Raw genomic sequence first — 15,891 nt, 5'->3', positions numbered from 1 at the left:
TAAGAGTTCATGGTTTCATGTATTGGGCTGGTGCGAGACTAATGACATGTAAACAATGTGGAATGATTCAGGACAGAATTATGAAAAAGTACTGTCTATAACTTTCACTTGAGGGGAGCGCCACAGATGCTGTGGAGTTTCAGTGGCCAGAATAAAGCCACTGTCATCATCTCCATCGCTTTCCTCGCCGTTGGTATCATAACTATCCAATTGTTCATCGTAGTGACTGTTGGTCGTGGCCGTTAGTTGGAGCATAAAGTCAGAGCTTAGGGAAGGTGATGACAGTTGGGTGGTTGAGTCATATCGTTTGGTGGAGTGGTCAATGTAAGGGGTGGTTTGATGGGGGAGTGAGGTGTCTCCATGACGATTGGGTGTACTGGTGGAGGGTGGTTGAAAGGTTCTCGTCCTCTTAAGCATATTCAATGATTGAGATGAGTGTACCATTTGAGAACTGTTGGGTACAAAAGTTTGATTGACAGTTTTTGTTACTTGTATGTGACAGTGTTCCATTAGATTCTTGTCCTCAACAACCTTTCCTCTGTCTGGATTGATGTGAGAATAGACGTCTTCATGTCCTGGGACAGAGAGATCAGTTTCATTACCAGGGTCAGTAATGTCCACATGAGGCAGTGTAGTGTGGATAGACTTAGTTGCATTCTCGAGAGACATGCTCCCCACCAGATCACTGAGCTCAGCTATCTCTTCAGTTGTCTCGTCTGAGTCCTCCATACCTTGCTGTGAACACGAATCGGTCAAGTCAGGAACTGTCTGGTCTGTAGAAAAATTGTCCATATTAAATGATTGGCAAGTTTTTTGATGAACGGTTTTATCGTCAGCTTTCTGTGTACTCAAAGTTTGATTTGTTTCCAGTTTGTTCATAAGGTGAGGGGCAAGGCTGGGGTAGATTGAAATATGGGGACTGTCTTCATCATCAAATTGCAACGACTGAACAGCTCTTTTGCTTGTCTTAATCTCCAGAACACCTCTCCTGGCTCTTGGTCTGTGAGCACGACCTACTCCTACTTCAATGTTAAACTGAGGTGAGACCTAGTGGTGGAATAAAAAAGATTACCACGATATCATCTTTAAGAAGGATCAAGAGTTCATTAGGAATCCTCTTGGTAGTATCTAGATAGTGAGCTTACCCACTTGATGTCCGGCTGTTGGCTCCCTTCTAGAGGCACTGACTTCACTCTAGGGTTCTTGGGAGTCTTTACAGCGCATCTTCGCCTCCTGGGGCGACCCTTCACTTGCTCTGGGACTCCCACAAACTCCAGCATCGGCTTCATACCAGGATACACCGATGCCATCTTTCATTTTTTGAACGTTAATTATTTTAAATAGAGCCCACGACAACAAGCAGCCCCTCTCACTTTCTGCTAAGTTTGCACATGCGCATAACAACTCATCGTTTATTTTTATTGCGCTCTCTATTATTATAATTGTTATGATGTGTGTAGGCAATGCGCCATACATTGAAACGACAAAACTTTGTGTGATGTGCCAAAGTAGGCGAAAGTTGAAGTTGGGAATGATGAAAAAATGAAAGTATATACATGTAGTGATGATTTATTATGTAAAATGGGCAGCACCACTCTGATCCAACAATTCTTCCAGTTGGAGCTTTCCCAAAACTAGCCGTTCTGAAAGGAGAAACAATCATGAATAATAGCGAGAGACAGACATCATAGATAAGAGCAGCACCTTGAGTGCTGTACTCCTGGTCTGCGTCTTTAGGGAACGCTGAGTGCAGTACATTGAAGCCCCCCAGCAGAGCGGCCCCCTGCATAGAACACTCCATCACAGTCACTGCCACCACTGCATCCTGTATAGTCACCTCCCCTCGACACATCAGCTTGGCATGAGCTGGGAGGGGGGGAGGGCAATCTCTCAGCTAGGAATTGTATGCTGCCAACAGTAAATTTTAACGTGTAGCTATTTTTATAGCCACTAGCTCACCTTGTGCTAACCTGACAAGACTCTCCAGTAGCCTGATGGTTGTTCTAGCTGCATTCCGCATGTCAGCCTGTCTCTGAGTGGTATAGTACCTTGACAACACTCTGTAGTCAGGAGAACCAAAACATGAGCAATCAGACTTCAGGAGGTAGGTATTAGAAGACAACAATTTACAATTAAGTCACAATTAATACACACTTACTTGTTGGCGTTCTGAGTCATGACCGGCTTGAGAGACTTGACATAAGAGAAGTAAGACCTCATCTTTTCAATGCTCCATATCTCCGCGGACTCAGTGGAGAGTGACTTTCCATGCAATATGAAGGTGGAGACCACTTTGTCCCATTCGGTATTGTGTGCATCTAAGAGTATCAACACAAGATCAAACCTGCTCAGGAGGGGACTAGCCAGAGCCACGTTCACACTCACTGACTGCATGTGGGGGGGGGGGGGTAGTGGTTACAAGTGTGTGAGGAGGGTAGAGGGTCACCTGCTCTGGGTCGTAGTGACCTTTGGGGTTAGTGGCAGCTAGGATTGTGCACTTTGTCTTCAGCTTGCACACCAGACCAGCCTACAGCAATGCAATGCATGATCCCAGCTATCAAAGTAGGCCATATAAACTAGTTGACTCTAATAGAGGGATAAACGTACATGTGTGGATACAAGCATACAGTAAGTGTATTTGAGACAGCAAATCAACTGATTTTCAGCCCAGAGGCTAGAAATAGGGTTGCTCCTACTATAATTCTTTGTTCATTGTATAGATGTATATGTATACCTAACGATAAAATAAAATTGAATGGCCATGTTCTGTTTGTCCAATAAGTTATGATTTTCTGACAGCTTAGAAAGAGGCCTTTCAGATTATGTGTTAAATCTATTTTGGACCTGCAAAATACCATAGGCTATTTATCATAGCCCATGGTCGTAGTGACATTGGTGGCAGCTAGGATTGTACACTTTTTTCAAAATAGGAAATTATGGCTCCTTCTAAATTTGGAATTTGAGCATACTTGCATCTGAACGGGCTCCTTACAAGCTTTCAGAAAATCATTAAATTGTTGAATTTGGACCAACAGAACACTAGTTACAGAGCCAATTCTAGTACTTTCAAAATGAAAGCGATATCGAGATCTACATTCAATGTACAGGACGAGACATCTGTTGAATTAGTGGATGATTAGTCTATCTTGCGGTCTAGTGTAGACAACACTAGTCTACACCAGTACACACACACCTTGGCCACACTGATGGTCTGTTGTTCCATGGCCTCGTGAATGCTGCCTCTGTCATGCTCTCTGATGCTGTTGAACTCATCAATACAGCACAGTCCTCCGTCCGCCAGTACCAATGCCCCCGCCTCCAAGCCCCACTCACCACCATCCTGAGGAAGAGAGAGAGAGGGGGGACATTTACATGCAGCACTGATGTTGTATACATTATAAACTAGCTGATAGAAACAGTATAAATATCAAGGGCACAATAGTTGCTATCTGCTACCTTGTATGGGAAAACTAGCGATACTTAATCGCAGACAAATATCAGATTTTTAAACTGCTACAAACAACCTTATGGAAACACGAGTTAACAACTAGGCCATATCATACATACTCAGTCACCAACCCCACCTTGACAGCTGTGACGGTGAGCCCAGCGCTGGTGCTCCCTATGCCAGTAGTGAGGACAGAGCGTGGGGAGAGTCGGGAGGAAAACTTGAGGAACTGAGATTTGGCAGTACCTGTACATATCGACAAATAGTTCTGATTAATCATAGTCGACATGTACACACACACGGCTCACCAGGATCTCCTACTAGCAAGAGGTGAGACTCTCCTCGCACTCGTGTACCAGATACGTCCACATGCTGCACATCACATGATAGTCACACTACTACCAACCACACATCTTTAACATTTGATCAATTTTGCTAACAATGCCTATGACTTTTACGTACATAAAGCATACGCACCTCAACACCGCCTATGAGAATCATACAGATGCAGAGCTTGACAATGTAGAGTCCAAACACTTGAGGGCATAAACTGGCCACCATGACGTTCCTCCCCTCCAGTGGAGACTCCTTGTAACGGCTCCAGTGGGAATCAAACTCTTCTCTCTGCAGATGAAATATTTAATTCAGCGTATAATTATAGGGAATCTCTCTTACCATTTCTTCTGTGATGGATAGGCCTGATTTCTCCTCGTTAAGAACTTGAATGTGATTGGCCCACACGGCGATTTCCAAGTTGCACTGAAGGTCAGAGGTCAACGGTCGCCACCTTCTCATGACCACACCCCTAATCATAAACCATTACAAAGTGTGCCATATAGGATACATGCTTACGTGATGGTAATGTCATCCCCTGGCTTGCAACAGTCCACCAGATCATCTTCTAGGACCACCCACATTGAGCGTGGGATCTTACCCACGTCTAACCGATGAACTTGCTCCTGAACTTTAATCTCCTGGTAGTCACGGAAACACTTAGCGGAACTCCCTAATAAGCAGACTACACAATTAATACACATATTGGAGACTCAAAATCACGTACCTGAGCTAGCGGTAAACTTGACTGATCCACAATCATCCGAGGGGCACCTATACGTATGAGAATAAAGCATATTAAACCACTTGCAGCATATTTCCTGCAGCTCACCTTTCTGGCTTTGGCAGTGTATAGAACTGTTCAAAGTCTGCCTCAATTGAGAACGACTGCTTGCACTTACTGCAAACATATTCCCTCTCCTTCTCCAAGACTTTGACAGCAGACGTCCTTACCGCAGTAGCTGTGGGAGGGATGATGACATTGAAATAAAATTTCGAGAAACAGTTTCAAAATACCGTCCAGGTTTAGCTAGCTATAATTATAGCCATTATTTTTTTTCAAAGCTACAGAATGCTGTCTTTCGAAAACTTATCATTTTGTCAACATAATTATATCTTCACCTGTAATTGAGAGTAGGCGTCCAATGTCACATGACTGGGGAACAGTGAATCTGTTGAGCTCAGGGCACACAAACATGTTGGTGAGTCGCACATGGACATTCTCCTTCATCACCTAAAAAGATGGCACATCTAATTTTGCAAAAATTCAAATTGCTGTAAGCTAGTTACTGTAGACATGCTATTACATCACCCAGTAGGAATTCAATACGTACATAATTCTGAGTGCCCTGGTAGGTGGAGAGGAGCTCTGTCATGGCGGCTTGCAGGCCCTGTGTGAGATGGGGGAGGGTCGCTATTGGAGACACCAATACAGAGTCCACCAGATCAGGATCAAAGTCTGATAGCTCAAGCAAGCTGTGTACGTGTAGCACGGATAAAATCACTAGAGATCTAGGTAAATACGGATTACTTGATCTCCATCCCATAGTGTTGTGAGGTGTCAGGACATGTGAGGAGAGACTCCACTGCAGCAGGATGCTTCTTGAGCAGAAACCTACTCACTGTGTCTGCAGGTGTGTGAGGATAATTGTCTGACAGTTCATTTGCACCATGATCATACCTGTGGCTGTGAGTTTGTCAGGAGCAGCCATTCATATTCCCTTCTGCTGAGTCAGCTCTTCATTTTAGCACATGTTCCTGTACAGATCATGCCATATAAAAGTCGAAGATTATAGCTAAATATACATGTACTGGTGTGTGCTACACTAAAGATGAAGTTGACAGAAGCCCAGAAGCAAAACCTCAAAGAGCATGTATATCGCAGCCAAGGGTGCTCCATCTTGGAAAAGATATTTCTCAACCGTTTCTGGACCTGGCTGGTCAACATGTTTCCTATCTGGCTTGCTCCCAACCTCATCACTTTCCTAGGCTTCATTGTGGCTGTTTCATCAGCCCTCAGTATCATACTGCAGGACACAAACTGCAAAGGAGAGGTATTAAGCTAGCTGCAATCTGGCCAGGTTTAACCTGGCCAGATTGCAGCTAGCTAGCTAGCTAGCTATGTACTTAACAAGCTTATGGCTTCATATTTAATAACAGCACACACAGCCATCATCGTACGTGCACCGTAATGTCTTTTTGTTCATTCACAGGCTCCTGGTTGGGCGATGCTATTCTGTGCCATAGGGTTATTTGTCTACCAGACAATGGACGGCTGTGATGGAAAGCAGGCTCGTCGGACCAATACCTGCAACCCTCTAGGAGAGCTCTTTGACCATGGTTGTGATGCCATAATAACCGTCCTCTATGCCATAGCTGCGGCATGCACGGCTGGACTGGTGGAATACCCATATCTCCTGCTAACATTGGTGTTCACATTAACTCTATGCTGCTATGTCTACCACTGGCAGGTCTATGTGTGCGGAATATTTTACTTTAGAACGTAAGGATTCCCAATTACTATCTTCGAGTGTTAATTGTTATTTGTTTACGTGTGCAGTATTGACGTTGCTGAGGCCCACTATGCTCAAATCATAGCACTCTTGTTGACCTTCTTCATTGGACCAGATGTCTGGCATAATCAGGTAATCCCCCTCTCCCACACACACATAGCTGTGAATTTTGCTCAGCTTATTAAATTTTGGTTAGCTGATTAGAACCTTAGAGGAGATGATTCTCTCTCATTGCAATTCTTTCTCATCGCAGACACTTGCTTTCCTTGGTATTCCATTTCCTCTCAAAGCGATGTTTGCGTTAGGAACTACGGTATTTGCTGGCATGAACCTTCTCTCTGCCACGTACGGCATCCTCACACAAGGAGTGGGCAAGAATGGATCGACTGTGGCTGTAAGTGAACTGTGTGAGTAGCTATAGCAGGGATCTGGTCAGTGGTTGATCGATATTATTATACCACCTCTATAAATAAAGCATCTTTGAACAGCCATAACTTTAGTTCCGGTTAGTCCAATCACTTAAAATAATTAATTACTGAAAGCTTAAAGATGGCCTTTCAGATGATGTGCTCAAATCCAAAGTCTATTTTGGGCCTGTTTTTGGCCATAGTTAGCCCATGGTCTTTTTCCGAAAATAGGAAATTATGGCCCATTCCTAGTATTATAATCTTAGGCCACCAGTTAGGCATGAACATTAATATTAATTTGTGCTCCAATATTAAAATAGCCACTACTTCAAAATTCCAGGCAATCACTGAATTAGTAAATGCACACTGTACAGTTGTAGAGTAGTCGCTTGATTATATCGTGTTGGTCTATTCTGTACCTATAGACATTTAGTCTTATTTAGGGCACTCATTGTTTAGTCAATGCCCCACCCCCACAGGGAACGAGTGTGGTGTCTCCGATCATCACTCTTCTACTGATTGTGGGCGTGGCAATGGGATACGCCCTCCTCTCACCCAGTCGCATGTTGGAGACGAACAGTGTCCTGTTCATGGCAGCAATGGTGACTCCACTCTGCAAGTCTGCTATCAACATGATGGTAACTTAGCTATGTCAGTCTGAGTTATGTACTGCTTCCTTTACCGAACCTTAACCCTGATCAGTTCTGACATTTGCCCATAAATTATAGCACCATGCATATAAATTCTTGTTTTGATTGATTATTCATCATGCAGCTGGCTGGAATGGTGAAGAGCCCCTTTCCACTGGTGGACCCCATCATGATAGGACCAATGATTGCCCTGGCCAACGTCTACTGCGGGGCCATGTTCCCAGAGCTCTACATACTCATCTGCATAATGGTATGTACATGTAGTCCTCAATGTATATATAACGAGTGTTATAGACTCTATAGCTGCCCTTGTAATTCACATTGCAAAAATTTCCCTTACACTTCCTCAGAGGTCGATTATAAATTGTTCTAACTTCCCTCTTGTGGTGTTCTGAAAGCACTCAACTTCACATGTGTTGTTAGTGAACCTGTTTCCCTTCTCTTGTGTATAGGTGTACAACTTGTACGATGTGCTCTCACTGTGTGTGACCCTTTGCCGAGAGTTTTCAGACACTCTAAACGTTTCCTGTTTCACCATACCGTACAAGAAAGACAAAGCTAATTAGGAACTACTTTTTTATTATAATTATTTTGTACCCTCCTCTCACTCAACGTACTGTATATTTATACCTTGTGTGATTCATAGGCAACATTTATTTATTCAATTAAATGTATGTAATAATGTCTGAGATTCTAATTATGAGAAATTTTTTTTCAAAACTTGTGTTACGATATACCGTGTAGCGGGAAATTTTCGTGGGTTCAAATTTTCGCGATTTGGCTCCAGAGCCTTAGCAGAAATATTCGTGGGTTCTAATATTTGCGTTTCAATGCCAGGAAACCACACCCACCAATAGTTTTGCATATGAAATACTGGTGCGTGGGAGTTTATCCCAGTTTAATTTTCGCGTAACAGCCTGCCCTCGAAAAACGCGAAATTTTGCACCCCACGAAAATTTCCCGCTATACGCTAATTCATTTGATAACATAACGAAGTGTTTTACATGAAAGACAGTGAGTAAGTGTAGGTGGTGAGGCAGGTGGGGTCACATCCGACAGAACAGGAGGTTTCTTGAGCTGCAATGCTCGTAATCGACAACTCCCTTCCCTAGACGGATTCCGTACCAATGTTCTCAGTTTAAGCAATTTGTCTTCCGAGCCGTCATCTGCTTCTCTTTGCCTAAGGTAGCTGACAAGAGTGTTGGGGCCAATTCGGGAAGGGAGGATGCTGGCAGTGGCTGCTTTGTCTGTATGATCAACATTGCTGTAGGAGCTCCACATCACAGTCAATGGTCGACCACCTCTCTGTTTTTGGATATCTTTGCCTTCATTTCTCATCCGTTTGTCCTCTCTGAGCTGATGTAAAGGAAAATTAGAAATGTCTAGCCATAGCTTGTACTGCAGTGAAGGCCATGTGCTTGTTTTGTGTCTGGTTTGCTTTAGAACTGGATAGTTTTTGGTTAGAATCTCTTGTTTCATTGAATCTCCTCTTGTATGCAGTTTCCTGACTCTTTTAGGAGCTGTGCTAGCTCTAGAGGGATGGAGGGAGAGTTTAACACTTTCGGAGTCTTCCTTTTTTCCTGAATAGAGGCTCAGCATAGCCATTCTCTTGCTCCTAGACTAGTACTAGCTATGGTTGAAGCAGCTACACCCCCCTTTTCTGGACAGAGTAGAAAAGTCATCTGAAAGTGTGATGATCTTTACCATTTATAAAAGTTGAAGCTCAAGTGAAGAGATGCAAAAACAAGCATTAGAGGTTCCTGATGTTGAGGTAAGCACACTATCTATGTGTATACTCACACACATCATCCCACGCTCACAGATCCATGTTAGCCGAGTGCAAGTGGCTGGTCTGATAAGAACCAAGAATGACATAGTTGTTGAGCATATCAAGGATGTCTTGCAGGCCTCCTCTCTCAAGGAGCTCTTCGTCAAGGCCCTCACCTCGATGGAGCAACTGCAGGACATGAAGGTGTTCAAGAACGTCTCACTCAAGATAGACACGGACAAGAGGGCTGGGCTGGAGAGGGAGGGTGTGGAGGTGACCTTCCTCGTGCAGGAGTTGGGATGGCTCAAGGCCATGCTAGGCGCACACGCAGGCACTCAGTCTGGAGACGCTGTGAGTATTACACACACACTACCTTAAATGAGTGTTTCTCAACCATCTGAATTTACACATGTTTATCCCCAACTGGTATATCCTCTATGTAACACTGGTCTCTATGAACAATACATTGCACAGCTCCTATATATAGAGATATGAGTAGAGCTTCCCCTGGGATAAATCTGCAATTTCTAGTCCTCAATACCCTAACAGTGACTCTCTTAACTTTACTTAGTCCCTCTATGAACTGTTTTCACACACATTGTAACATTGTATGCAAATCTCCTCCCTCCCCCGTCCACTCTCAGAGTCTGTCCCTTGCTCTGCGCAACATCTTTGGTCGTGCTGAGCAGTTGGAGGTGACCTCTGGGACCTCCTTCCCACTCTGGGGGCACAATGTCCAACTGCAGTTCACAAAACCCTACTACAAAAACTTTGACAAAAAGTACGTCAACTTGAATCCTGGGTGCACTGACAGTGAATATATACTTTGCACTATGCCAAATCATTCAGTTCATTTTGTTGCTCTGAAAAAAATTATATACGAGAATTTTTCTTTCCAGACTATTGTTATCGCTGGGTACCACGGATACCAAGCTGCCGATGTGTGGGTATGATGAGTTACTGCGTAGTGGAAGTGTTGAGCTACAGACCCCCTCCTGGCTAGGCTCTCACAAACTCTCCTGGGAGGTCGACTGGAGAGAGATCACAGGGTTCAGTTACAACGCCCCCCTCTCTGTGAGGGCCAATGCTGGACACTCACTCAAGTCTTCTCTGAAGGTGAAGCACCAATAAATTATTCACCATTGAGGAAAAGTTTAGGCTAGTTGTGTGACTTGGGAATTTTAGGAAATTTAAATCTGGGCCTCCAAACATTCTGGAAATTCTACAATTTAAATACACCATCGCACACAGCACACCTTGGTGACGGACGAACGAGATGACCCCCTCCTCCCCCACTCTGGCTATCAAGTCAAGATGACTCACGAGATGGCTGGCCTGGGAGGGGACACTGTCTATGGCAAGGCAGAGGTAGGCAATGTAATGAGAAACTAATTAACTGATTGCACTGTCAATGGTTTATGCCTTGGCAACACAACAGTTTACTGGATATAATGATAATCAATAGTTATAGGTGTTAACAGTTCTCTATATACAGGAAGTCTAGCTAGCCAGCGCTGCGCTGCTATGTTATCCAGAAAAAGTTCCCCAATCATGCATTTTGGCTGACTTTTAACGCTCCCAAATTTAAGTGGTTGAGTGTTCTGTTTGATACATGTAGACAAAATACGTGTTCGTACATATGTATCTCCCTCCAATTTCTTTGAACTAGATCTACCTACTGTGCCTAACTGTTGTGTACAGAGTTGTACTGTATGTTGGTTATTTTGTGAAACCTCAGGTTCAGTCTGAGCTCTACCAAGAGCTGTGGAGGGACTGGGTGTTGTCACTGCGTGTGTGGGGTGGGCTCATGAGGCCGTTCACTCAGAGCAAGATCAACGATCGCTTCCTACTGGGTGGAGCCACATCACTGCGAGGATTCGGCTTGTGGGGGGCCGGGCCTCGAGATCAAGGTAAGAACAATAAGAGAATATATATACCTAAGCCGTTACAATTGTATTTTTTCCCCCAGGTTACAGTTTGGGTGGAGAGGCGTACTGGGCTACTGGACTCCACCTCTTCTCCCCCCTTCCATTCACACGGAACCAGTTCCTACAGAGGATCAGAGTCCATACCTTCGCCACTGCCGGTAACCTCATCCAATGCAGTGAGTGGATTTCTTGCACTTGTGTTATAATCACTGTATTGTCACATAGGGACTGTCCCTAGCCCTCGAGATCTGGCCTCAGGCACTCGAGTGTCGTGTGGGGTGGGGCTGCACTTCAGGCTGGGACTGGCTCAAATTGAACTTAACTATGCTATTCCAATCAGAGCACAGGCCACTGACCAGTGAGTTATACTTGATAATGTTATTGTAGCGCGTCACATTCACTCCGATTCCCCCCCCCCCCCACACACACACAGGATACAGCCAGGACTGCAGTTTGGTATAGGCTTAGATATGTTGTAAACAAGTAGCATTTTTGTCTTTAATTTATCGCTATATATAATAAACTCATTGTGACTCAATTCTCCGTATAATTCTCATTGCCAATTAATCAACAATTAAAAAATTTAAAGTGCTACATACATAATTATATATACTTATAAATTGTCTTAAAAACCAATTGCCGTGCTACTATATAATTATACAGTATAAGTCGATAACAATACACATGAGGGGAACACCTAGTGAGACAGCTAGAGTTGTTGTTATGCCAACCAGGGAAGAACCCCGAGCTTGCTCATCATTCGAATACAGAATCCCAGCATGCTATTCCAGAGCTCACGGGCAAGTTGAGAGCGAAGGTAGACCAACCGACTTGCCGCCAGAAACATGATCACATTGAAGGTGTAGTGTATTTTACGGATTCTGCAAAATATAATAGAGAGATTGAGGTGTGGTGTGTGTGTGTGTGTGTGTGTGTGTGTGTGGTGTGTGTGTGTGTGGTGTGTGTGTGTGTGTGTGTGTGTGTGTGTGTGTGTGTGGTGTGTGCGTGCGTGCGTGCGTGCGTGTGTGATGTGTGTGCGTGCGTGTGTGTGCGTGAGTGTGTGTGTGTGGTGTGTGTGGTGTGTGTGTGTGTGTGTGTGTGTGTGTGTGTGTGTGTGTGTGTGTGTGTGTGTGTGTGTGTGTGTGTGTGTGTGTGTGTGTGTGTGTGTGTGTGTGTGTGTGTGTGTGTGTGTGTGTGTGTGTGTGTGTGTGTGTGTGTGTGTGTGTGTGTGTGTGTGTGTGTGTGTGTGTGTGTGTGTGTGTGTGTGTGTGTGTGTGTGTGTGTGTGTGTGTGTGTGTGTGTGTGAGGGAGAGGTTCGTATTAATACATAATTAATTATTTTGTGCGTGTGCACAATGTACAGACAGTATGCAGATATCGTATTCATAATTATGGCTTTATTTCTGGGCATGAATCGCCTATTGAGTGCAGCTGACCGGATACTGTGATCATGAATACAATTAGAGAGATACCCACCCCCTCAAACAGTACCACACGTACTCTTTAGGTGTAGTCGACATGGCTACAATGTACCACACCTAATAGATACACGACACAATTGACATATAATTATATGTAGGCAAGGCTCGGTTAGAGAGAGAGAGAGACTACAAACCCTCACCTGTCAAGCTGTTTCCTAGCGACTGGGATGTTGGCAGGGTCTTCGTTGAACAGGTACTGTTTGGTGCCCATGCAGAAGGCGCGAGTGAACTCCTTCCAATCCATCTTCTTGATATCAAAATCAAAAGTCTGCTGGTCTTCAGGGCTCATCAGAGAGTAGAGCTTCTCAACATTCGTGTTGGAGAACTGCATGAAAATAATCAAGTCAAACATGGCTATATGCTAAATAAATCTGAGCTAAGGTTACAAGTTAGTTTCCCTACCTGCCATGAGTTCACAATGAAAAAGTCCAGCTGAATCAAGGCCTTGTCCAGCTTGTGATAAATGTTCAACATCCTACAGGGCATAAGTATAGCAATAGTTTAAAAGCTCATGCAGGTGTTTCAAGACTAAATTAAACACTTGTAAGTAGCTGCTCTGCTGCTAAACTCACATTGGCTTCTTGCCCCGCAATCGTAAGAGACAGTCTGCAAAGAATCCGGGTATCAAATGGAAAATGAAGTGCCACGCCCTCCACAGGGCGGCCGGACGACACCTGTACAATCCGGGCAGTCTAAACACCTCGTCAAACGGTGACCTCATGTAGCTGTTGATGACCAGGGGATCTGCACAAAGGTGGGGGGGGGGGGGGGGGAGGGGGGTAATCAGTGAAGTTATAATTATAGCTATTATAATAATTATACGTATGATAAAAATGAATAATAACTGTACACATACAACTGCAGATTAAAGTGACCACATTGTGGCCCACACACTGCCTCCCACTCACAGAGCTCTATCCATCTAATAGGGTTGAGATCTCCGCTGGTGTAGTTATAGATGATAGGTTGAGGGGTGGGGTTGACCCCAGTGACCCAACCTACGGAGATGATGGCGTTATTGACCAGGTCCACAGGCACTAGGTCGGCTATTCCGTTCTCATCACACCGCAGCACGCGTACTAGACCCTTGCCAACCTGAGGGGAGTGTGGGGAGAGACTAGAGTCAGTGACATATGTGGGGGAGAGACTAGAGTCAGTGACACATTAATGATTCGATCACTAATGAATGCAAAGCTACGTATGAAACATTACAATAGTTAGCTGATGAGCTGTGTCCTTCAACTTACAGCCACAAATATTCCTGTAGGTCCATGGATGCAATCCACCCAGCCCTGAGGCAAATAGAGCAACAGTCAAACATGTACGCAATAATTTAGTTACGTACAACTAAAAAACACTACAGTGATTATTCTTGACTCACTGGATATGGTTCTCGATAGGAGCCGGCCACAATGGCAGGTCTGAATATGGCCAGTGGTAAGCCCTTGGCCTCGTTTGCAATTACATACTCGGCTACGGACTTAGTGAATGTGTAGGTGTTGGGTCGTCCGTCCAGGAGGGAGGGAGTAATGGCGTCCAGCTGCTCATCAGTCATCCAGCTGTAGGGGTAACAAATAAGCGTAATAAAAAGTACTACACAATATTATGTTTTTGTATTATCGATTGAAAGTGAACAATGTTGTGATTATGAGTACATGTACATAATTATAAGCTTACTCTAAAAGGCCCAACAGTTTGTCTGGATGGATTTTGGGAGGGTAGAGAATCTCATCGATCCTGCTTTTGCGGTTACAATGGCAGTAGGCAGTTGAGATATGGACAAGGGACTGTGTGTGTGCATTGTGTACATGTGCTTGTGTACGTGTGCTTGGCTTGTGTACGTGTGCTTGTGTACGTGTGCTTGTGTGGAGACTTGTTTGTTTTGCTAGCACATGACCACGTGTGGATAAGCAATAACTTAGCATGTAATTTCAACACTTGAGAGTTTCTGCGTTTCAATATGCCCTATATAAACTTACAGCTAGGTTTTTCATGTTTTTGCATATCTTGACAAGTTCTTGGACAGCCACCACATTCATTGTCAGTGACTCCCTGTAATGAGGTTACATTATTATGGTCGCAAATTACATCATATACATCGTGTACAGTATGGGGATGGGCAACCACTTGATAACTCAAGTAAATAGCTAGAGTACATATACAAAGTATGGAACGGTGAATCTATTGCACATATATGTATAGAGTGAAAACTTTGTTGCATGCTTCAGAACAAGCTAGCATCATACGGGAAGGATGTGATATAAGGTCTATATTTATTTATTTATATGCTTTTGCATAACTTCCTATAAGCTTAGGGTAATGCACATCACGATAATTATAAATCACCTGAGGGGGGAATCAAATCTGATGGTGGCCGCCAGATGGAACACCACGGAGCAAGTGTCTGTCAGAGTCTTCATGTCTTCCTCACCCAAACCAAGACCTGCAAGATGGTTAAGCAAATGAACCTAAGCGCTATATTTTCCTTTGTTCAGTTTTTTTTCATAATTAATGTTATTAAAGCAACCACATAGCTGTTCAATTATTCGCTATTCGGCAGATGTGCTACACAAAAATGTAAACTGGGCAAAAAATTCATGTTTGCTGCACTTATAAGTATGCAATGAAGAGTTCAAAATCTCTTAAATTGAGATATTTTCCGACCAGGCATACCTTTCTCAGTGATGTCTCCCTGCATGGGCACCACTTTGTTCAACACGTCAGGATTCTCACTGCGAATCTTGTCGAAGAGCTGCACGTATGAACAACAACCATCCATGATCAGTATTCAAATAGTTATGACCTTTGCTGCATATCATGTATGCAATGCAGCCCTACACATGCATCATAACAAAGCTTACTAACCCATGCTGAAAATGCCACTAGTACTATGACCAGGAGCTCTATGACTGATAATCCCAGCCATATAATTATATCCTCACCTTGGATTTGAGCAGAGAGTCCATTCTCTCCTCCATTGACTTGCCTCTCTTGGGACGGACCAGGATCATCACCTTGGTTACATCAGGGAGACTTCGCAGTATCTTCTCCAGTAGACACTTTCCCATGAACCCTGTGGCTCCAGTGATAAACACAGCCTTCTCACTGTAGAACTGGGTCATGCCAGGCCATTGGGTGATTTGAGTTGTGGTAGTAGTAGCCATTTACAACTCAGTGGTGTTTTGCAGATATCTGGAAAATTGTCCACTCAAGAATATGTCAGAATTCAAGTGTTCTCAAAGAAGCAGCTTCTTGAGATCAAAACGTTGCAGACAGTCTTGCAGAGGTCAGGTAAACGGAGGTCAGTAGCTAAAACAAAAAAGGATGGGTGTGTAAGCCTAATTGCGGTTTGACCTCGCCTGG

The 15,891-nt window shown here is 44.0% G+C and overlaps 5 protein-coding genes across 6 annotated transcripts; 2 read left to right on the top strand and 3 right to left on the bottom strand.

Annotated features, from left to right (window-relative positions):
• Nucleotides 1-34: 34 nt before the first annotated feature.
• LOC135346127 (uncharacterized) lies at nt 35-1,338 on the bottom strand. Its single transcript, XM_064543643.1, has 2 exons — nt 1,146-1,338; nt 35-1,047 (listed from the first exon to the last, which is right to left on the bottom strand). Exons 1-2 carry the CDS (start codon nt 1,308-1,310, stop codon nt 79-81), a joined length of 1,134 nt encoding a protein of 377 aa, XP_064399713.1. The 5' UTR covers nt 1,311-1,338; the 3' UTR covers nt 35-78.
• Nucleotides 1,339-1,485: 147 nt separating this feature from the next.
• LOC135346118 (DNA helicase MCM9-like) lies at nt 1,486-5,605 on the bottom strand. Of its 2 annotated transcripts, none has more exons than XM_064543632.1 (17): nt 5,463-5,605; nt 5,313-5,409; nt 5,116-5,257; nt 4,904-5,015; nt 4,614-4,743; nt 4,509-4,555; nt 4,301-4,466; nt 4,124-4,253; nt 3,926-4,072; nt 3,757-3,820; nt 3,585-3,694; nt 3,194-3,340; nt 2,447-2,527; nt 2,159-2,388; nt 1,960-2,060; nt 1,705-1,866; nt 1,486-1,643 (listed from the first exon to the last, which is right to left on the bottom strand). In XM_064543632.1, the coding sequence occupies exons 1-17, from the start codon at nt 5,491-5,493 to the stop codon at nt 1,573-1,575; spliced, it is 1,968 nt and encodes a 655-aa protein (XP_064399702.1). In that variant the 5' UTR covers nt 5,494-5,605; the 3' UTR covers nt 1,486-1,572. The 2 variants fall into 2 exon arrangements, with proteins under 2 accessions (XP_064399702.1, XP_064399703.1); XM_064543633.1 differs by having other exon boundaries at nt 4,301-4,454; nt 5,463-5,604.
• Nucleotides 5,606-5,613: 8 nt separating this feature from the next.
• On the top strand, nt 5,614-8,071 carry LOC135346126 (cholinephosphotransferase 1-like). Its single transcript, XM_064543642.1, has 7 exons — nt 5,614-5,835; nt 5,995-6,284; nt 6,342-6,426; nt 6,548-6,688; nt 7,181-7,339; nt 7,476-7,601; nt 7,804-8,071. The coding sequence occupies exons 1-7, from the start codon at nt 5,614-5,616 to the stop codon at nt 7,915-7,917; spliced, it is 1,137 nt and encodes a 378-aa protein (XP_064399712.1). The 3' UTR covers nt 7,918-8,071.
• A 951-nt stretch (nt 8,072-9,022) lies between these two features.
• On the top strand, nt 9,023-11,637 carry LOC135346124 (sorting and assembly machinery component 50 homolog A-like). The gene is made up of 9 exons (XM_064543640.1): nt 9,023-9,122; nt 9,174-9,470; nt 9,764-9,900; nt 10,019-10,235; nt 10,371-10,487; nt 10,858-11,029; nt 11,089-11,223; nt 11,273-11,405; nt 11,481-11,637. Exons 1-9 carry the CDS (start codon nt 9,087-9,089, stop codon nt 11,524-11,526), a joined length of 1,290 nt encoding a protein of 429 aa, XP_064399710.1. The 5' UTR covers nt 9,023-9,086; the 3' UTR covers nt 11,527-11,637.
• On the bottom strand, nt 11,586-15,883 carry LOC135346119 (fatty acyl-CoA reductase 1-like). Its single transcript, XM_064543634.1, has 12 exons — nt 15,471-15,883; nt 15,202-15,280; nt 14,875-14,971; nt 14,508-14,580; nt 14,206-14,315; nt 13,910-14,087; nt 13,776-13,820; nt 13,437-13,623; nt 13,101-13,272; nt 12,931-13,003; nt 12,669-12,853; nt 11,586-11,928 (listed from the first exon to the last, which is right to left on the bottom strand). The coding sequence occupies exons 1-12, from the start codon at nt 15,690-15,692 to the stop codon at nt 11,769-11,771; spliced, it is 1,581 nt and encodes a 526-aa protein (XP_064399704.1). The 5' UTR covers nt 15,693-15,883; the 3' UTR covers nt 11,586-11,768.
• Between the last annotated feature and the right edge of the window lie 8 nt (nt 15,884-15,891).

This window comes from Halichondria panicea, chromosome 13, assembly GCF_963675165.1.
Source record: "Halichondria panicea chromosome 13, odHalPani1.1, whole genome shotgun sequence".
NCBI classification, from domain to species: Eukaryota; Metazoa; Porifera; class Demospongiae; order Suberitida; family Halichondriidae; genus Halichondria; species Halichondria panicea.
Note: the sequence above shows the minus strand (reverse complement) of the source record. Positions and strands in the feature narration are given on the sequence as shown.